This window comes from Lynx rufus, unplaced genomic scaffold, assembly GCF_022079265.1.
Source record: "Lynx rufus isolate CCGP_SWC_20201006 ecotype Redwood Valley unplaced genomic scaffold, mLynRuf1.p SCAF_8, whole genome shotgun sequence".
In the NCBI taxonomy this organism is placed as follows: Eukaryota; Metazoa; Chordata; class Mammalia; order Carnivora; family Felidae; genus Lynx; species Lynx rufus.
In genome coordinates, this window is record NW_025814896.1 from 43,417,177 (window position 1) to 43,439,521 (window position 22,345).

Consider the following 22,345-nt stretch of genomic DNA (forward strand, 5'->3'; position numbering starts at 1 on the left):
GGAGCAAAGGACCCGGGTCAGCAGAACGCTCAGAGGGGACAGATTATGCGTGTGTGCGGGGTCGGGAAGAAGAGGCAACCGCAGCCACACTTCAGCAGTGCAGGGACGCCGCTCCGCGCTCGGCTCTCGATTGCTAGCGCCTGGCGCGGCGGGCGGTGCAGCGGCTGCAGGGGCTCTGCGCTCGAGCGGTCGAGCCTGACCCGCAGCCTCCGAGTCGCGTTCGGTTGCGGCCCTGGGGCCCGGGGCGGGTAGGCGGAGGCCGCAGCGGCCGGCGCGGGGATGTCGAGGAGCTCGAAGGTGGTGCTGGGCCTGTCGGTGGTGCTGACGGCGGCCACCGTGGCCGGCGTGCATCTGAAGCAGCGGCAGGACCGGCAGGTCGGTGTCACGTGACCTCCTCTTCCGGGGCCCGCGAGGGCGACCTAAGGCCCAGTGGCCTCTCTCCGCGTGGTTCTCCGTTGCTCCTCGTCTCTCCCTCTTTCGTCGGCTCCGCGGCGGCGCGATCCTGCGTCCCACCCATTCCTCGATCACCCCGGTCGCGCAACTGCGGCTCCCACGCCGTCCGCCCGGCCCGGGCGCGGCAGCCCCGCGGCCGCGTGCACCGGGAGGCCCCGGCGACCCCGTCCTGTCGGCGCGGGGGAGCCCCTGCTCTCCGCGCCGCAGCCTCCTGGCTCCAGCTAAGGCAGGCCTGCAGGGTGGTGGGCGGCCCGGTTCCCAGGTCACCTCCAGCCTACAGTGACACGGACTTTTCAGCGTGTCGCTTGGGCCGCTGCAAAGTAGAGGCGGGAAAGGGTTTTCGTGGGGGTGCACTCAGCAAGTTGTCGGCCTCTCCCCAACCCCAGGCCCAAGGTTGAGGCTCAACCCTAATGTATCTCATTTCCAGTGTTAATGAGATTTTATCCTAGGATTAAGGAGGCTGCCCCGAATCCACTTTCTCTGCCTTTAGCCAAGGTAATTTAGTGGATGCTTTTTGTTTGTTTGTTTGTTTGTTTGTTTCTTTTAAGAAACAGTATGCTGTAGAAACGATTCTGGGAATTAGAGATACCAGCCTCCAGTTTTTCTTTTTTCTGTACCTGTATTTCTAGAAATATCTGTAACTTACTGATCGGTTGACCGACCGCCCGTTCCGTGTGTGTCAGTTCATATTGTTTTTACTCTAGTTGGCAAATGTTTAGTGATTGGTCTGTGTGTGCCAGGCACCACACTAGGCGCTTTGGGAAACAAAGATAGGAAGGACGGGCGTTCCTGAGTTTGTAACTGCTTCACACCGGTGCTGAAAGTTGAGAACAGGCAACTAGGTCAGTGCGTGCGTTAGGGTTGGGCTTAGTTTTGCCAAGGGTGGAAGTAATGAACTGGATGAATCAATAGTAAATGGCCTTTTGTCGTACTGGGCTGTGCAGTGTGCTTGGTACACAGAGATGAAGCAGAAGAGGTCTTGTCCTTGTTCACAGTCTGGAAATCGGGAAGGTGTGATGGTATAAGAATTTGGGGGAGGGGCTATTGGGATGAGTAATGAGGACATGGAAGAGGTTAGAGATTGGGGAACAAAGTACAGGTTCTGAGGGTGGAGCTTTTGGAATGGAGGCAGGCAAGTTTCTCTTCCAAGAAGTGAAAGGAAAAGAGGGTGATCAAAAGAAATTTGAGGTGGAGTAGAGGATGGTCAGATGTAGTTCTGAGGTCAGTGGAGGCAGAGATTTTCAGACTATGGGGTAAGGGATGGATGAGAGCTTGGTTCTGAACTAACTCAGTGTCTCTCGTTTTTACAATGTCACCTACTCCAGACCTCTTAAATCAGAATCTCTTGGATATGGGGAATCTTGATCACGTATGTGTTAAAAGCCACCCAGGGGATTCTAACATGCAGCTGGGGTTGAGTGTCTCTGTACTAGAGGGTAGAAAAACAAAGATTTAGGTGTTTGGAAATTAGATGAAGAAAAGATTGACCGGAATAACCTGTGTTTATTTTGCATCCAGTCATTCAGTGGACTTTTTTTTTTTACACTAGGAAGAAGACAAATGATTGACACATTGGGTATGTTGGAAGGTTCAAGGAAGCAAGAAATAAAATAATGACTGTTGTTTTCTAGCATTTCTTGACTGTTTACCATATGCCAGGCACTGACATTAATCCTCACAGGAACCCAGCAAAACGAGTTGTACTACATGAGTAATGGCGAAGAGGTCTTGGTGGTTAGTAAGAGAGGTGATTAGTAAGGTAGCTAAGTGCAAGTCGCAGGCAGTTGGCATACACTGCAACTTGAAGGAAGGTAGCACTACAATGATGGCAGGAAAGCAAGTTCCTAAGCCATATGCTGAAGTCTGAGGAAGGAAGATCAGGTATGGAAGATCCCAGAGGCAGGTATGGAAAGAATGATTCCAGTGGATGGTGTGGGCTTTGGGGGTGGGGTGGGGTGTGTGCATGGGTGTGTCATGGTACAGGAAGTACAGGACCCAAAGGACTGGGGAGGGAGGAGCCAAATGTCTCTGGAGATCTGGCTAAGGAGCAAGGTCCAAAAAAGATGGTTTTCAATTGTGTTATCTGTTCTAGGACTCTTAAACTTCCCAGTTCCCCCCATAATAGTGAGTGAAACTCTAGGCCTGGAGGAGATCTGGCAAGTAGGTACTTGACGAGTTTCTTTAAATAGGCATAATAGGGACACCTCAGTAGCTCAGTCGGTTGGGCATCTGACTCTTGATCTCAACTCAGGTCTTGATCTCAGGGTTGTGAGTTTAAGTGCATTGTTGGGCTCTGTGCTGGGCATAGTGCCCGCTTAAAAATAATAATGATGATAGTAGTAAAATAAAATAGACCTAATGATTACCAACAAACAAAAAAACCCCAGGCCCTGGGCCCCACCCCCATTAATTGTACCTCACAAGGTTGCCATTAAAAAAAAAATTAGTATTTGGGGACCTAAAAACTAGAAAATGGCAGTTATTAGTAATGACTGGACTTAGGCTTTAAAAAGTCTCATCTTAGGTGCCAAGTCTGTGTTCTGGAATTTTCGACCTGTCTTTAGTGCTTCTCAAAGTAACTACCACCTTTCTTTTTTCCTCCGGTAGTAGCATTGTATTTTTCCCGTCTCTCTCAGTCATGTAATTGATTAGTAATTCTGTACAATTTTTACTTCTTCTTATGCACTAGAAGAAGCTAAGATCTTTATTTTCTTGCATCCTGACAGTTTGTTTAAATTTCAGGAGTCTTTTTTTCTTTGATATTTATTATTCAGCTAGGATCGTTGCTAATAGGAAAGTAGTTTGTAAAGTTACTGTAGTAATTCTCACCAGATCTTTTAAAGCATTGTATATCAATTAAACTTTTAAAATTCACCTCAAGAACAGTTTTTTTTTCTTTTTTTTTTTAATTTCCCATGAAGCTTCTATACTGAATGTTCAGGAATTTCTTAAAATATGGTTAAGTCATGTTAAGTAATAACACTGGTGGAGCACACGACCAAATTCATCTGATAGCTTGTTAACATTTTACATTTATGCAGAAAGTTGAAATAGTAATTAGGTATTTGGAGTCTCAAAGTTTTCAGTGTATTTTGGTAGTACTGTTACTCAGATTGAATGGCACAAGGAAGGGAACCACCTGTTTGGGTGTTACTGAAATCTGTTTCTTGCGTTTTTAGAGGCTTCACGATGGAGTGATCAGAGACATTGAGAGGCAGAATCGGAAAAAAGAAAACATTCGTCTCTTGGGAGAACAGATTATTTTGACTGAGCAACTTGAAGCGGAAAGAGAGAAGATGTTATTGGCAAAAGGATCTCAAAAAACATGACTTGAAATGGATGCCAAATATTGATGGGACAGTGTTGAGTGTGGGTGTGTGAGTGTGGATGGAGAATAGCTTTGTGAGGTGTTCACCCTTTTTTGGTCACTGTCCTTTCAAACTTGACCAAAGACAAGGACAGTGGATCACATATTCTAAATGATTGCTTAAAAATCCCTTCTATCTGAGTAAAGAAGCGGGCAGACACTCTCGTGAAGAGTTTCTGTCTGTCTGTGTGATCCTGGTAGAAGCCCCTTGAAGCCTGGTGTCCAGAGCTTAGGATTGTTCGTGAAAAGCACTTGAGAGCCTGGGAGAAGAAGGGATGGATAGTAACATCCACCTGAGTAGTTTGATAAGCCGGCATGATGATGAAGCCACGAGAACATCTACCTCAGAAGGGCTGGAGGAGGGAGAGGTGGAGGGGGAGACTCTCCTGATCGTTGAATCGGAAGACCAGGCATCAGTGGACTTATCTCATGATCAGAGTGGGGATTCCCTCAACAGTGACGAAGGAGATGTGTCCTGGATGGAGGAGCAGCTGTCCTACTTCTGTGACAAGTGCCAAAAATGGATACCGGCCAGTAAGGAGCTTCTCAATTCCTTTGATTTGTCAGTTCCAATGTGAAGGTTTGTTTTTCTCACCTGTGAACGAAACATGAATGTACAATGGACCTAAATAAAAAGATAATTATTATATTTATGATTAGTTTAGTTGGTTAATGACAGACTTATATAAAACGTAGACACATTTGTGCTAATAAAAATTACTGTCAACCTCTCACATTGTTAAGTTAACATTTTGGATGGCAACCCAATAAAAGAAAGTTGGAAATCCTGTGTTATTTAAAGAATTAGCCACATTGTTTAACAAGATCACGTTGTGGATTTAGGGCCCAATACTAGGCCCAGTATAGAATGAAAGTTCAAGTACTCTATTAATGTTTAACTTCCTTGGAAAACTGCTGTTGTGTGCTGAAGTAAGTCAGAATTAGCAGATTAAAAATATTTTATGCTTTTTTTCTGGGACCATTCTTGTTTTCTGCTTGCTAGCCTCCTAGATCTGCTGGCGACAGATATATATACACATGCTGCCCCGATACCCCACTCTTTCGGCTAATCTTTTCATCTGCCAGTGTCCTGGCTCTCAAGGAGCATGCTTTGGCAGCCATCATGAGTCTTACCAAAATGGGATTTTCCCATTCGGCAGAGACTAGGAAAGACATCGGTACCAGAGGAATTCTTTGTGTAATACTTTGTAACTAGGTCAGAGAAATTTCAGCTGAAACGGGTCAGTTTCTGGTTTGTGGAAGTGTTTTTAAGATGGATTTAACTATTCAGATTAACAGTTACTATTAATAAATTAATAGTAACAGTTGCATAGGAAACAATCTAGAACTTTCTATGCATTGGCTAGAGTTTTCTTCTGAGCTCTTTCTGCTTAGTGATTTAGGGCCCTGCCTGAGAAATCTCTGGCGTTCCACCTTGTCCTCTAAGGATACATTTTAAACTGTCCATCACGATAGGGTCCCTGCTAACTTCCTCAGCGTCTCTCCTCAGTGTCCTGTCCCCACACAACCAGAACTTTGCAGTTAGGGTGAGCTTTTAATTCTCCACAAAAAAATTCTTATACCAAGGTCTCTGCACATTTCAATTTCCTCTCTGGAATATGTGTCTCTGTAGCCTCCGTGGGCTCCCGCCATTCACATAGGCACCCCTCTTCCCCTGGCCAATTCTAGTCATCCTTCAGGTCCCCTGTCAATGCCACTTTTTCTAGCTCTCCCATCTTCCTTGTATGGGTTGGGCCTCCCTTTTATGTACCCTCGCATTGCCCTGTGGCACACACCACGTTCCATTCCAGTGGTTGTCCTGTCTCCCAGAGCATTGGCATCACCTGGGGAACATTAGAAAATGGAGAGACCCAGACCCCCCCTTTTAGAGATTGATTCGTTCTGTGTGAGTAGGCCCAGGCATCTTTTAAAAAAACAAAACCACTCCATGGGTGATTCCGATGTACAGTGAGGATGGAGAACCGTTGTGCTATTATGATTACCTATTTCCTTGTAAGTCACCCTCAGAACTTATAAAATGCCGAGAGCAGACTATCTTGGGCGCTGTGTTCCGGTTCCTAGGCCAGTGCCTGGCACGCAGTGGGAACTCAGATAATTCTTGAAAGAGTGTGTGGAGACCCATAGGAGTCAGGAATGTTAACAGTTGGAAAATCCAGTGACAGCAATGAAAACGTGATTTTCCAGCATCTTTCTCCTAAAAGCTAGGAAGCATACACTTAACAGGCATACGCTTTTCTTCTGTGCTTTTCTTCTGTTTTCCCTATTCCCATCCTGCTATCATGGGTTAGCTGAAAAGGAGGAAGAACACATGGGAAGCGTGGAAAATCTGGTTGATACACTGATAAATGCTGCTCTAGATAAACCTATGATGTGCTTTTTTGTTTTTCTCCTAGGTCAGCTGAGGGAACAGCTCAGTTACCTTAAGGGTGATAATTTTTTTAGATTCACTTGTTCCGATTGCTCAGAAGATGGCAAGGAGCAGTATGAAAGGCTGAAACTGACATGGCAGCAAGTGAGTAAAAAGCTCTTCCCCTAGAACTTGCAGGGTCAATCCCCCAAGGAATTCATTGGAATGAATATTCAGAGAACAGGGAGCTTACACATAGGCTTTTGAGCTGTTTTGAGGGTCGCTCCTTACTTCACAATGAAAATGATAAATATAGGGAGAAAGGAGTTCTTTGTGAAAATACTCCCTGCTAATGTGGTGAATTAGGTTTGAGATTCTCGAAAACCTCACACACACAATTTCACATGGATATGATGCCAGACTCTGATTTTAATTGAATTCCCAATGAGGTTCATATTTTTCTGGCAGCCGTTTTTAGCACAATGTAAAGGTGACCACGTTGGAAATAGTTTGGGAAAGTATAATGTGACTCATTGCGGAAGCCAACGTAATCTGGCTTTTCCGCGTTTGAACATGGATATGTTTGAATATTGTTGGGGGGATGAATATCTACGTCCACCTTTTAGCCGTCTCTGGTACCAGCCCCCTCCTCCAAGCCAACTGTAGCCTGAACAATAGATTTTTACTGATCGCCAGCTTGCCTTAATTTTTTTGGTTTGTTTTTATATTACTAACTAGGTCTATTGCAAGGTACCAATGGCCATAGTCTGAATTCTAAAAATGAACGAATTACACATTACTTTGAGTTTTTATGTTTATTCATTTAACAAATAGTGAGTGCCCATGATGAACCAGGTGTCATTCTAGGCCTGGAGACTGCTGTGATGAGGAAGACAGCTAGGCAGCTGACATTTTAGACATTTTAGACAATAAGCAGACAAATAAACAAGTTAATTACCCATAGCACTTTTTTGCTATGAAAGAAATAAACAGGGTAAATGAGAAAAAGTTTGGATGAAATGATCTGAGCCAGTAAGGTATTCCTTATAAACTGCAGTTGCTTTAGCAGCTTGGACTATTAATTATCAGTGCTTTACTAGGAGATGTGCTAATGAAATCTGTCAGTGGTGAATTTAGGGAGCCTTTTTTGACTTGGCTGAGAGTATGCAAGTAGAAAATGAAGGGACGTTTGTACTGAGGATATAGTCTTATGCGTATTGTAATTGGGATGTTTTTCTCAACGTGTACCTGGGATATTGTGTCTAGGCAAGGTCAGATTAATATAATAGATTATTCTCATGTGTACACCCATCAGCAGATTTGCATTTGATCTGTAAGCGTCTCAAAAAGCTGTAAAGTGGAAGAAGAGCAAATATACGTAATTTATTGGCAAGAATATGAGTTTTTGCGGAGGTTCTTTTGAAGAGAACAACTGGCTTTTGGTTATATTGCTCAGAAGATACAATATTGGCTCAGTTTGCACATTTAATTAGGCTGACATCACTTGAAAATTATGTTTTCACTTCCAGAAGATGGATTGATGGTAGATAATACCTTGGTACGATGAAGTGATAGATCAGACACGTCTGGTTCTTGGTAAACTACTGACCAGTATTTCTAGTTGCCTCTAAGAAACCCAGCCTCAGGGTGCCTGGGTGGCTCAGTCGGTTGAGTGTCTGACTGTTGATTTTGGCTCAGGTCTTGATCCCAGGGTCATGGGATTGAGCACTGCGTCGGGCTCCTCACTGAAAGCAGAGCCTGCTTAAGATTCCCTCTCTCTCTCTCTCTCTCTTTCTGTCTCTCTCCCTCCCCCTCCCTCTCCCCCCTTTCCTCACTTGTACCTGCTCTCTCCCTCTCTCTCAAATAAATAAAATGAAAAGAATTAAAAAAAAATTAAAAATAAAAACCCCAGCATCTCAAGAAAGAGCTAAATCAGATGGTGTTTTATAGATTCTATTGATGTCACCAAATAATATATTGGAATGTGGGGTTTCTGTCTTTTTAAATCTTAAACTTTATATTTGTTGATTTACCAAAGTAATAAGTAGAAATGCCTGTTTCACCACAAAATACCAACAGTACAGAGGGTCTGGTCTCCTGACCTTTCTTCCATGCTCTTTTTTGTGTTCTCTTCTCGTAGTGACTTGCGAACAGCAGTTTGAAATGCGGGAGAAACCATCATGTGTTTGGGAAGGATAGGGTAGTGGTTATATTCTCATCCTGGATGCTTATTCTTACATGGCAGGTGTAGCACGTACCGTGATCTGTGCTCATTATTTTTCTAGGTGTTTTTCAGCGGGTACTTGTGAAGTGCCTACTGTGGCTGAGCCAGCCCCGAGCTGGGCCCTGGGGATACTCTGTCACTGATAAGCTCTTGTGAGAGTGAAAAACTGTACTGGGATTCATTTTTTTTTAAGATTCCAGATTCCAGGGGAGAGGGAAAACCATGTCCTTCATAGATTTTGCAGTTTGCTTAATAAATATTAAGTGTTACAGAAAAAGTTATTTTCAAGTAAATGTGTGAATTTTAGCTTTTTAAAGTGGTGAAATAATTCAGACATACAAAAAAAGTACCAGAAATAAAGTAGCAGACAGTGATTAACAGTGAATACGTGTGTCTGAAGTACTTGAGGGGTCTGGGAGTAGGCAAAAGAAGCTGATTTCAGACTTTCCTTAAAGTATTTCTTGAACAATAGCTTTTAAAATTGAGGTAAAATATACATAACATGAAAGTTTACTATTTTAACCACCTTTAAGCATGTAATTCAGCGGCATTCGGTACATTCACATTGTTTTGCAACCATCATCACTGTCCATCTCCAAACATAATTATCTTCCCAAACTGAAACTCCATATCCATTGAATAGTAAGTCCTCATGGACAATAAGTTTTTAAGGAAGCTGTTGGTTAGTTGATGTAGACCTGTTGCAACAGTGAGTGGAAGGACTTGACAAATCCGTCGATGGGATTAATTGTTTGGTGGGGTTTCTGCAGGTTTCACAAGTGTAAGGAGCGGGGAGCTTGGTTAGTGGAAGTGTCGGTATTACTGGGCCCTTTGAGTTGGAGGTTTTCCCTTGGACCATTGAGGGTCTCGCGCTGTGAGCACGGAGGTTGGGGAGCCTGAACTGCAGTTTACTAGTCTCCTTACACTTTCAGGATGTTCCTTCTGGAAAGAATAATTAAGTTAGATTCCTTACATAGATTCTCTGTCCCTTTTTCAATTTCAGTGGCCCCAAATCAATCATTATTTTCATTAGGTTGAAAATGTAGTTTCAAATAGCTTGTATTGTTTTGTTCATTTACATGAAATTACATCATGACAAAACTGCATATATATAGATGCAAGTAGAAATGCCTCAAAGGATAGTCATTGAACATGTTAAAAGTGATTGTTTCTTGATGGCAGATCTAGAGTGATTTTTACTTCCTTCTTTGCTTTTCTATTATGGAAGTCTTTTACAGTGAGCACATGTTACTTATATTTCTGGAAAACACTTCCCAATTCCGGGCTATGAATTAATCACCTGTAGACGAGCAAGGCTGGACCAGATGAGGAGTTTCCACTTGGAGCTCTGAGAGTAATGCTAATTTCATCAGAAGAAAGGTTTCCGCAGCTAAAAATGGCTAAACATCGAGTAGATGGTGACCAACATTATTTTCAGCTTTGAAATTCTGAGAGTCTCTGTTTTTGCTCTCTAAAGAGCTTAGGAAAGTATATAGATAGGCAGGGGTGACTTTCAAAATAAAGGTTAGCACCATCATTCAGAAAACGTGGGCTGCAGCAGATACCTGGATGCCTGACAGCCAGTAGTTGTCACTATATCTAGTGCCGCGTTGTATAAGATGGAAGGACACGGAGCGGGGTGGGGGGCGGGGCAGCGGGACAGGTTGCTTGCATAGGACAGTCGTTGTTTATCATAATCAGTTCAGCCACACATTAGCCCTGCATGTGCAACGTGTAAGGAACAACGGCAGATACTTAAGTGGATTAGTGATATTCATCTAATGGAAGCAAAACAGAAAATAAAATTCTATACTGAGAGTATTCCAAGATATCACCCTTTCCGCTTCTGTTCCCCACCATTCCTACTCAGAATAGAAAACAAACTTTTGCCCCCTGAAGGTTAACATCCCTAATCGTGCTTGCCTCCCAGCCCTTGTTGCGTTTGTGTTCCAGGTCGTCATGCTGGCAATGTATAACTTGTCTCTGGAAGGAAGTGGACGGCAAGGTTATTTCCGATGGAAAGAAGATATCTGTGCTTTTATTGAGAAACATTGGACCTTTTTACTGGGGAATAGGTAATGTGATTTTTGGAAATCTTATACTTGCACGAAGAGGTGAAGAACAAAGTACACGAGATTTGAGATAGCCTAATGCAGCCCTTTAGGAATTAGAGTACCTGTGGCAATTACAAAGAATTTTTTAATTCAGAAAATGTTACTTTTTTAAGTTAAAACACGTGTTTGTGGAAAACCAAAGTGGAAGTATGTACTGTTTTTTGGATTTTTTTTAATGTTTATTTGTTTTGAGAGCGAGCGCAAGCAGGAGGGGCAGAGACAGAGAATCCTAAGTAGGCTCCGTGCTGCCAGCACAGAGACCAGTGTGGGAATCGATCTCGCGAACCATGAGATCATGACCTGAGCCAAAATCAAGAGTCGGATGCTTAACCGACTGAGCCACCCAGGCACCCCGGAAGTATATACTATTAAAAAATGTAGGTTTCCGGACTTTTCTAATCCTACTTTAGAGGACACTCTTGGTTTCTACTGAGCATGAAGAGATTTGAAGAGATTTTTAGAATGTTAAAAAAATAGCTTAATTCCATGAGGCTGTTTAATAGTTGGATGAATAACTAATTTGAGGATATAGGATCATTTTGTCCTTTTGAAATCAGTGTCTGATAGAAGGTCAGAGGAAGGAAGATAATGGCAATGGCTGACTTCACCTCTTTAAATTGCTCTTCATTAATAGACTCTTATCAGTATTTGTTTTTATGAACTGGAAAGTAAATACTGGTGATACGTTTTGGTATTATAGTGCTTAGCAAAGTCTAGGCACGTTAATACGCATATGGCTTGTTCATTCATTCCTCTACATGATAACGCATTGATTTTACTGCTGAGCACGCCTCATTGGTGGCTGCTTTGGCTCATCACACTCAGATATGCCAGGGCACAGATCTTAAAACCACATGCTTTAACTAAAGATCCATGCAGATCAACAAGATTTTTATTGCCATTAGGGATTAGTGAGTTTCCAACTGCATTTGCAAATTGTATGAGATTCTGATTGTTAGTTGCCATCTTAAGTCCTGTGTGAGGCTCATATGTCTTGCTTAATTGGGTCAGGATAGACATGATACAGGCTCTGATCACATCAGGTCAGAACAGGAAGTTTGTACCTGTCCTTTCTCTGAACGCACTGCGGCCTCTGTTTCCTCGGGCGCCGAGAAGACACAGCTCTGCCAGCATCACTCGGAGCTCAGGGAGGGCAGTCAAAAGGAGAGGCGGCTTTCTGAAGGCTCGCTGTGAGGAGAAAATAGAAGAGATTTAGTACATTTTTACAAAAGGAGTTATTTTTGTTCTTGAGTTATTTAGTAGTACTAAGAAAAGAATTGACAGTATAACTGGTTCTTTTCTTAAAGAAAGAGAATCTGTTGTCTTAGTTTAATGATTTAGCACTATTTATGGAACTTAATATACCCCATTTATAAAGCACAAGAAAGGGAAAAAAACTGATAAAATTAGATCTTGGAATGTTTTCCTGATCTCTCAGTGCCATTCTGCTTAGTGGATTGTCTTCTAGAAGAAATTGGATTTAAATTGCCTGTTTTTAAGGATTTTGCTATATTTTAACATAAGTTGTTCAGTTGTTTCATTTGTTCATTTGTAGAGTATGTTTGGAGAGGAATCAGCCAAGGCTTTTTTTTTTCCTTTTTAATCCTTTACTGAAAGGCATTAATTACTCTCCAGTTTCTGTGTGGTGTAACCATTAAACTAGTGGTTTTTGGCCATGTTAGTGAATCACTAGAATTACCATTTACTTAGTTGAATCAAGCCCCCCCCCTTTTTGTAAATACATTCATTTTGAAAAGAAACTTCACACCGCCATGATAAGTGGAAAATTCGTATCATTTGCCATACATAGAATGAAACTATAAAAATAGGTGTGCTAAAAATAACACAATGTTATTGAATTATAGCTGGATCTCATGGCCCATAAAGGCAATCAAAGCCCTCTTTCTTGATCAGAAAGGGAAGCAGTGTGTGCTTTAAGTTAGAACTTAAAGCAACCAACTTTCTTCTTGATCTAACCAGAAGGAATGAGAGATCATTAAAAATTACTCTGTGATTCCTTGTCGATTAGTTCCCTACGTCAACGTTGTCCTTTGCTTTTGGAACTCTGCTATAAGCATCGGTGATTGGAAAAGCCACCGAAACCCCTTGCCCAAGGCAGTCAGCACGTGCTCAGACGGCTCTGTGTGTGAACATCCACAGAATCACTATGCCCCAGGGAAGCGGCCTGCAGAGAACATGTACAGTTAGACTTTTTTCATAGCTATTGAAGATTTTAATTCTGTTATCCATAGAACATTCTTTAAATTCCTAACAAGATAAGCATTTCTCATTTGCCATATGACCTAAGAGAATAGTGTGCTGTGTAATGAAGTGCGGGATTTGAATACATTTTCTTTTAGATGTTTACAGGTTTTTCATTCGTGTCTTTAATGTTTTCTTAAAGTTTAAATATGTAAAGGCTTACTTAAATGGCTTTATGTTATCTATTATGGAAATAAGTGTAAAAGCATTCAAAAGCCGGGGTGCCTGGGTGGCTCATTTGGTGGAGCATCTGACTTCCACTCAGGGCATGATCTTGCAGTTTGTGAGTTTAAGCCCCACGTCAGGCTCTGTGCTGACATCTCGGAGCCTGGAGCCTGCTTCAGATTCTGTGTCGCCCGAGTCGCCCTCTCTCTCTGCCCCTCCCCCACTCACACTCTGTCTCTCTCTCAAAAAATGAATAAACATGTTTAAAAAAAAGTATTTAAAAGCTTTAATTAATTGCTGCAGTTTAATTGCCTTTGTATGTGTGATCATTTAATCTGCTTTTATAATCCTGACCTTGAATTTTTCCAGGATTAAAAAAAATTTTTTATTGGGGCGCCTGGGTGGCGCAGTCGGTTGGGCGTCCGACTTCAGCCAGGTCACGATCTCGCGGTCCGTGAGTTCGAGCCCCGCGTCGGGCTCTGGGCTGATGGCTCAGAGCCTGGAGCCTGTTTCCGATTCTGTGTCTCCCTCTCTCTCTGCCCCTCCCCCGTTCATGCTCTGTCTCTCTCTGTCCCAAAAATAAATAAATGTTGAAAAAAAAAAATTTTTTTTATTAATTTTTTTTTTAATTCCAGATTGTCTAGGTGGCTCGGTTGGTTAAGTGTCCGACTTCGGCTCAGATCATGATCTCACTGCTTGTGAGTCCCGCGTTGGGCTATGTGCTGTCAGCCCAGAGCCTGGAGCCTGCTTCAGATTCTGTCTCCATCTCTCTGTGCCCCTCCCCTGCTCACACACTGTCTCTCTCTCAAATATAATATACATTAAAAATCTGTTTTTAATTCAATATTTAAAAAAATTTTTTTTAAATTTATTTTTGAGACAGAGAGAGACAGGGCATGAGCAGGGGAGGGGCAGAGAGAGAGCAAGACACAGAACCAGAAGCAGGCTCCAGGCTCTGAGCTGTCAGCACGCAGGGCTTGAACTCACGGAGTGTGAGATCATGACCTGAGCTGAAGTCGGATGCTTAACCGACTGAGCCACCCAGGTGCCCCTTTAATTTAATTTTTTTTTTTTTTTAAATTTTTTTTTCAACGTTTTTATTTATTTTTGGGACAGAGAGAGACAGAGCATGAACGGGCGAGGGGCAGAGAGAGAGGGAGACACAGAATCGGAAACAGGCTCCAGGCTCCGAGCCATCAGCCCAGAGCCTGACGCGGGGCTCGAACTCACGGACCGCGAGATCGTGACCTGGCTGAAGTCGGACGCTTAACCGACTGCGCCACCCAGGCGCCCCATAATTTAATATTTTTTCATTCCAGTGTAGTTAACATACAGTGTTATATTAATTTCAGGTATGGAGTATATAGGAGGTATAACTTTGAATAATGAAGAATACTTTGAATACTTTTTCTATTACTGTATTTCATTGATTTCTAAGATGCACACTTTTTTTTTAAGTTTATTTATTTATTTTGAGAGAGACAGAGACAGTGCAAATGGGAGAGGGGCAGAGGGAGAAGGAGACAGAGAATCCCAAGCAGGCTCTGCACTGTCAGTGACGCGGAGCTCAAACCCATGAAACCGTGAGATCATGACCTGAGCCAAAACCAAGAATTGAACGCCTAACCAACTGAGCCACCCAGGCACCCCAAGATGCACATGTTTTAAAATTTTTGCATCTCTTTAAAAAATTTTTTTTAAAAATTTCACATTTCTGACATCTGGATACATCTTATAAGGGATAGTGTGTCATAACTGATGGCTAGTTTTCTTCTTTTGTTGTACATAAAATGGTATCTCTTAAAGTCAGTGGGTCTTACATATGATGAAATATGATAAAGCACATTCATAGTATTTAAAATTTTTTATTTTATTATTTTTTAATGTTTATTTTTTGAGAGGGAGAGAGACCAAGCATGAGCAGGGGAGGGGCAGAGAGAGAGGGAGACACAGCATCCGAAGCAGGCTCCAGGCTCTGAGCTGTCAGCACAGAGCCCGATGCGGGACTCAAACTCACAGGCTGTGAGATCATGACCTGAGCTGAAGTCAGACGCCCAACCAACTGAGCCACCCAGGAGCCCTCTTAGCACTTCTTGATTCTATACTTTTTTGTTTCTTATTGTGTATCTCCTTTATCAGGAATCAACTCAGTGAAGGCAGTGATTTTGACTTATTTTCCTCCCATTGTTCTATCCCCAGCTTCTTTTTTTTAAAATGTTTATATATTTTTGAGGGGGAGGAAGGGGCAGAGAGAGAGGGAGACACAGAATCTGAAGCAGGCTCCAGGCTTGGAGCTGTCAGCACAGAGGCCGACGTGGGGCTCGAACTCACAAGCCACGAGATCGAGACTTGAGCTGAAGTCGGACACTAAACCAACTGAGCCACCCAGGCGCTCCTAAAATTTTTTAAACGGTATGACAAAGATTCCAGGGGGATGGCAGAGTAGGAAGCACCAGAAATCTGTTCCCACCTAGACAACAAACAGTTGAAATGGCAGAATCTGTCTGATGTAACTATTTTGGATCTCTGGATCTATATTGAAGGCTTGTAACTTCCAAGAGGAGACTTGGAAGGTAAATTGCAGTTGAATTTGGTCAAATTCAGCTGTTAGTAACATTTACCCATTCCACACCCTTCAACCCTGTGTCAGGCAGCAACGCACTTGTTCCCCAAGCAGCTCACACGCAGCTTGTGGGAGCCAGGGTAGACAAAAAGGACCCTGTCCTCCAAATGTCAGGAATCTGTGCTCTGCTGATTGCTGCTTCTCATCACAGAAATGCAGATGAAGAGGTGGGTTGCACCTCCCCTGAATGGTTGCAAACCCTTCTCCCTCTGGTTGAAATGACTTGAAGGAGATTTAAAGGGCTGGCACTCCCCCCCCCCCCCAACCATTTTATTTTTCTCTTTGTCCCCTTTGTGGAGCCAGACTTTAAAGATAAGACAATCAAAAGTAACCACATATACAGAGGAAATTAGGAAGTCACCCTGCATGCCCAGGGAAAGGCACAGTCTCAGAAATGACCCAGGAAGACCTTAAGTTTATACCTCAGGTTGATCTTTGATACACAGACACCCTACAACAATAAAAACAACAACAACAACAACAACAGACACAAAAACCCATAAATCTCAGAGGAGGAAGAGAATCTGATTTCCAGAGTTACTACATTATTAAATTCAAATATCCAATTTCAACAAAAAATTACAGGGAATACAAAGAAACAGGAAAATATGGCCCATTCAAAGGAAAAAACAATAAAACAACAGAAACTGTCCCTGAAAAAGACCTACTGGCGGATCTATAAGACAGACTTTACAACTGTCTTAAAGATGTCCTAAGAACTGATGTGGAGAAAGTCAAGAAAATGTTGTATAAACAAAACAGACGTGTCAGCAAAGAGATAAAAAACCTAAAAAGAAACCAAAAAGAAATTCTGCAGCTGAAAAATACAGTAGCTGAAATGAAAAATTCCCTGGAGGGATTGAGAAGCAGCTTTGAGTGGGCAGAAGAAAGAGTAAGTGAGCCTGAGAGTAGGACAGTGGGAGTTTCTGGGTCTGAACAACAGAAAGAAGAAAGATGGAAGAGGGGCACCTGAGTAGCTCAGTTGTTTGAGTGGCTGACTTTGCCTCAGGTCACGATGTCACTACTCGAGGGTTTGAGCCCCATGTTGGGCTCTGTGCTGACAGCTCACAGATTCAGCCTGCTTCAGATTCTGTCTCTGTCTCTGCCCCTCCCCTGCTCAAGCTCTCTTTCTCAAATGTAAATAAACATTTAAAAAAAATTTTTTAAAAAAGAAAAGTGGGCAGAGCCTGAGGACCTGGGGAGGCACCATCAGCTGGTGTATGAAAGCAAGTGGAACCCCTCCCCTCCCATATCCTTTGGGCAAGAGGAGGGAGGCTTGGGTAGTTTAGAAAAAGATACAAATGTGGGAGAGGTGCTCTGGGACCAAAACACTGGGGAGGAAACTGAGGTGTCTTTGTCCCCATCTCAGAAAATGCTCATGCCTATTAAAGTTTATGTTTGTGGGGTTTTTTTTTTTTGTTTTCTAGCAGATCTTTGTCCCTAAGAATGCTTTTTTCTTTTTGCCTCTTGAGCAATATTTTCCAACTGTTAAGACTGGCCTTCTTATGAAAGACTGTGTTATAGGATTTCTGGTACTTGTTTTTTTAGAACAGTTGCCTTTAAAAGAATTTTCAACAGGAATCTGAATAGTTAGCATTTTATGTATCATTAAAAACTTACAAGAGCACCTGGGTGGCTCAATTGGTTAAGCATCCAACTCTTGATAACTCAGGTCTTGATCTTGGGGCTGTGAGTTCAAGCCCTGCCTTGGACTCTGTGCTGGTGTGAAGGCTTTTTATTATATACTTTTTTTTTTTTTTTTGCCAAAGTTGGTTATTCCCCCAAAGTTCAACTCTATTTATGAAACACACTGTATAGTTTTATTTCACATTACTATTTGTACAGGCAAATAGGAGCAGACTGAGAGGTGCATCTGACTTCTGGGGTAAAATGAACTGTTTACCAGGGCCAATGATTCTCTTGCTTGCTTTCTTGAGAGCTGGTTTTAATTCACATATAAAAGCAACTTCATTTGGGGCACCTGGGTGGCTCAGTCGGTTGAGCATCTGACTCTTGGTTTCAGCTCAGGTCATGATCCCAGCGTCATGGGACCGAGCCCCACCTTGGGCTCTGAGCTGAGTGTGGAACCTGCTTGAGATATTACCTCTCTCTCTCTCCCCCTCTTTCTCTCCTCTCTGCACTGTCAGTGCAGAGCCCGACATGGGGCTTGGTCTCACAAACCCTGAGATCATGACCTGAGCTGAAATCAAGAGTCTGACACTTAACCAACTGAGCCCCCAGGCACCCATGTGATAAGTGTTTTATGAGCTTTGTTTGAATTATTTTGTTTAATCCCCATAGCAACCTTGTGAGTTAAGTTGTTATCCTAATTTTAAAAAAGAGGAAACTGAGGCAGCCAGAAGGTGGTAGAGCCAGGATTTGAAGCCAGACAGGTTCCAGAGCCTCTCCCTTGACTCTTATGCTCTGTTCCTTCAAAGATTGGAGGTTCCATAGCATAACACAGGCTTGGAGTCCTAGAGTATCTGGAGAGTATATTTTCCACATAATGCCAAAATTGAAAAGCCAATAATTTTTAAATTCTTGGACTCTCCAGGAAGAAGACTTCGACCTGGTGGAGCACAGTAGCGGGTTGCCTCAGTGTGGGAAGCCCCATGTTTTTCCGTTCAGGGGCTCAAGAGTTCGGAGAACCAGGATGGTGGAAGCTCGTTCACAACAAGCCACCAACAATGAAGCCTGAAGGAGAGAAGCTGTCTGCCTCTACCCTGAAAGTAAAAGGTACTCTTGTGAGAACACTATAGCACGTGCTGGCCAGGCCGGAGCCAAGCAAGCATGAGTTTATAAGACCTCCTGCTTGTAAGGCATAGGCCAGCTGCCTCTCTGGAGCTACTCTGCTTGGCAGGTGTATTATTACGACACATTTTGTGTATGCTGTAAATAAATACCATACAAAAAATATTTTAGTATTTCCTAATCAAGTTACCAGTTCTGGAAATGTCCTTTGGTATCTGCAAGGTTCTCTATTTTCTTTTAATGTTTATTTAAAAAACTTTTTTTTAATATTTATTTTTGAGAGAGAGAGAGAGACAGGGTGCGAGTGGGGGTTGGGCAGAGACAGAGAGGGAGACACAGAATCCGAAACAGGCTCTAGGCTCTGATCTGTCAGCACAGAGCCCAACTCGGGGCTTGAACCCAGGAGCCTTGAGACCATGACCTGAGCCAAAGTCGATGCCCCACCGACTGAGCCACCCAGGTGGCCCAAAAATGTTTATTTATTTTGAAAAGAGAGAGAGAGAGAGAGAGAGAGAGAGTGAGCGCACACGTTCAAGGAGGAGGGGCAGAGAAGGGGTAGGAGGAGGGGCAGAGAAGAAGGGCTGGACAGAGCATCTAAAGCGGACCTTGCTCCATCAGAGTCAGATGCTTAATTGACTGGGTCACCCAGGTGCCCCAAGCTTCTCTATTTTCAATCTCATTTTGTTTTTACAGCTTTTTATGTGGAAATTTGTAAACACCCACCAATACGAAGAGAGTGGTGTAATGAGTCCCTATGTACCTTTCTCTTCACTGCAGCAGTTCATTGCTGGCCATCTCAGTTTAATTTGGCCACTGGGTGCTTTCCCCCAACCCTCCACCCATTCCACGCCTTGGATTATTTAGAAGCAAATCCCATCATCAACATCTCATTCTTAAACATCTCAGTACTATCTTTAGGAGATAAGGATTCTTTTTCGTGGCCTAACCTGATGCCATTCTCCCACTTAAAGAAAACTCCTTACAATCACATATTGGTCTGGGGTTTTTTGAATCTAAAAAATTTTAGTGAGCTTTAAATTTTTAAAAATATATTTGAGAAAAAAATCAAATAGTGTTGAAAAGTATAAAGCCTGACAGTGTCCTCCTCCCCTATACCTGCCTGCAGTTTCACTCCCCAGAGTAACCACTGCTGTGTCCTGTGAATGCTTTTAGCATTTTTAATTGAAAAAATAAACTCATGCTGTAATACTTGTTCTCTATCCCTCTCCCCCACCTTACTAGGAGACCCTGGACATCTTTCCATAGCGTTCCATGTAGATCTGCCTTACTTTCTTTTTTTCCAATTGTATCCCATTGAATGACCTTCATAGGATAATATAATAGGCCATTCCCACTATTGATGGATATTTTGGTTACTTCTGCCTTTTTGTTGTTGTTATTTTAAATAATACTATATGTGGGTAAATTATTTGTGATAAATTCCTGGAAACAGGTTGCCATATGAAGGGCATGTTTATTCCAAGTATTAGTGTTGCCAAATCACCCTCCAAAAAGTTGTAATAAAAATTCACACCTTACTAAAAAGGCATGAAAATACCCATTTCCCCATACTCTTGTTGAACATTACCAAACTTTTAAGATTTGCCAATTTCAACAGGCAAATACAGTATTTAATTATTTAAATTTGCATTGTAATCCCTTTTTTCTTGTCAGAAGCACCCCAAGTCCTAGTTTAGGACGTTCGTTGTTGAACATTTCTCTATTTTGAACATGGTAATAGGTTCACAATTAAATTAGCAAAAGAAACTAAAGTTGAGATACTTCTCTTTTGGCAGCCTCCAAACCAGCTTTAGATCCCGTCATTACTGTGGAGGGCCTTCGAAAACGGGCAAGTCGTAATCCCGTGGAATCTGCCATGGAATTAAAAGAGAAAAGGTCTCGTACTCAGGAAGCAAAGGACATTAGGAGAGCTCAGAAGGAAGCAGCTGGCTTTCTGGACAGGAGTACTTCTTCGACCCCTGTGAAGTTTATAAGCCGCGGCCGCAGGCCAGACGTGGTTCTAGAAAAAGGGGAAGTGATTGACTTCTCGTCCTTGAGCTCCTCTGACCGCACCCCTCTGACAAGCCCGTCTCCTTCTCCGTCTCTGGATTTCTCTGCCCCTGGGACCCCCGCCTCTCACTCGGCCACACCCAGCTTGCTTTCAGAGGCTGATCTGATTCCAGATGTGATGCCACCACAAGCCTTGTTTCACGGTAAGACTTGCCTTTCTTGGGTCTTTTGTTTTTCGTGTGTGATAGAATGTGTGTATTTTCACTTTGTGGGCGGTGCGCCCTGCATTTCTTCTTTCCCGTGTCTTGATTACACTGTCTTGCACTCTGCGCAGACGATGACGAGATGGAAGGCGATGGGGTCATAGACCCAGGGATGGAGTATGTACCTCCGCCTGCTGGGGCAGCAGCTTCTGGGGCAGTGGTCGGGGGCAGAAAGAAGGTCAGAGCGCCTGAACAGATAAAGCAGGAGGTGGAGAGCGAGGAAGAAAAGCCTGACAGGATGGACATTGACAGCGAAGACACAGATTCCAACACATCTTTGCAAACGAGGACTCGAGAGAAGAGGAAGCCCCAGCTGGAGAAGGACAGGAAACCTAAAGGGCCCAAGTACACCCCCGTGAGCATCTACGAGGAGAAGCTGCTCCTGAAGAGGCTGGAAGCTTGTCCCAGTGCCGTTGCCATGACGCCAGAAGCTCGCAGACTGAAGCGGAAATTGATTGTCAGACAAGCGAAAAGGGATAGGGGATTACCACTTTTTGACTTGGATCAAGTTGTTAATGCTGCTCTTCTGTTAGTTGATGGAATTTATGGAGCCAAAGAAGGGGGAGTTTCCAGGCTTCCAGCTGGACAAGCCACATACAGAACAACCTGTCAGGACTTCAGAATCCTTGACCGATACCAGGTAAGATTCCCGGGGGCAGCAGATGGGGGCGGGCAGGCGGCACTACAGAAGGAGGGGGCGCAGCTGTGCTCGACTGGAAGTCCTGAATGACTTCGGGGAAGAGAAGGAAACAGCAAGGGAGCAAAATAGAAAACTTTCTGGGCTTTGGTTTTTGAAACTATTCGGTATGAATACCCATGATTACAGCCGGGTTTGTTTGTTTCCTTTGGGCATTCAGGACAGAGCCTTGACACTTTCTTTGCCTCTCCTAGTCCCGGATGGGGACTGAGTTTGCACATGGTTTGTGTCATAGCCCTGAGTGGCAGGTTTGTTGAGGACATATGATGTAGCAGACCACGTGCTGAGCAGAATCGGAGGATGTGTAAACATCTGTGTAGTTAGGAGACAACGCGTAGAAATAGATCCGTGTGTGGCAGCATAGCTTGAGAATATTCAGGGGAATCCAAGTCTGTGAGTGCTCCTGGGAATGGTCAATTCCACTCAGAACTTCGAGAATGCGCCTTCCCAGAGCAGGAATGACAGGTCTGATTTCCCTGAGTCTTTGTTAGCACTTGCTCCTAAATAGCCTTTAACTAGTTTTGCTAATCTGATGGCTGTAAAGTGAAATCGCATCTTTTATTTATATGTTTCTGATTACATTCTTATATCTCTGCCCGTGAATTGCTAAATAGGATTAAATAATTGCCAAATAAGATTATTTGCAGTTTTCTGTCTTCTTTGGAAACTAGTGGGCTGATATTGCTGGTGTTGTGATCTTATTCTATGAGGTACCATGTGTGGGGCTTTTTCTTCCACTGTGTTGGGCATGTGGTGTGTGGGCTCTTTCAATTTGAAACTCTCTTAGAGCTCTGGAACATCTTAATTTCCTATATTCTATTTTCTCTCTCTCTCTCTCTTAAATGTTTATTTATTTTGATAGCGGGAGCAGGGGAGGGGAAGAGAGAGGGAGAGAGAATCTTAAGCAGGCCTCACTCTATCAGTACAGAGCCCAACATGGAGCTGGATCTCACAAACCATGAGATCATTACCTGAGCCAAAATCAGGAGCCGGTCGCTCAACCAATTGAGTCACTCAAGCGTCCCATTTCTGTTCTGTCTTTTTGGAG

General features: G+C 43.2%; 2 protein-coding genes across 3 annotated transcripts in view; both read left to right on the forward strand.

Annotated features, from left to right (window-relative positions):
* Nucleotides 1–206: 206 nt before the first annotated feature.
* On the forward strand, nucleotides 207–3,782 carry LOC124503600 (protein PET117 homolog, mitochondrial). 2 transcript variants are annotated; one of them, XM_047068766.1, is made up of 2 exons: nucleotides 207–375; nucleotides 3,633–3,782. In XM_047068766.1, the coding sequence occupies exons 1-2, from the start codon at nucleotides 280–282 to the stop codon at nucleotides 3,780–3,782; spliced, it is 246 nt and encodes an 81-aa protein (XP_046924722.1). In that variant the 5' UTR covers nucleotides 207–279. The 2 variants fall into 2 exon arrangements, 1 of the variants encoding a protein (XP_046924722.1); XR_006960222.1 differs by lacking the exon at nucleotides 207–375 and adding an exon at nucleotides 420–948 and having other exon boundaries at nucleotides 3,633–3,719.
* Nucleotides 3,783–4,094: 312 nt separating this feature from the next.
* Nucleotides 4,095–22,345, forward strand: part of KAT14 (lysine acetyltransferase 14) — a 38,512-nt gene continuing 20,261 nt past the window's right edge. The window contains exons 1-6 of the mRNA XM_047068765.1: nucleotides 4,095–4,354; nucleotides 6,235–6,353; nucleotides 10,366–10,487; nucleotides 18,131–18,312; nucleotides 20,124–20,540; nucleotides 20,672–21,240. Of these exons, the coding sequence (XP_046924721.1) occupies nucleotides 4,096–4,354; nucleotides 6,235–6,353; nucleotides 10,366–10,487; nucleotides 18,131–18,312; nucleotides 20,124–20,540; nucleotides 20,672–21,240 (1,668 nt within the window). The 5' untranslated portion in view covers nucleotide 4,095. The remainder of the gene's footprint in view (nucleotides 4,355–6,234; nucleotides 6,354–10,365; nucleotides 10,488–18,130; nucleotides 18,313–20,123; nucleotides 20,541–20,671; nucleotides 21,241–22,345) is intronic.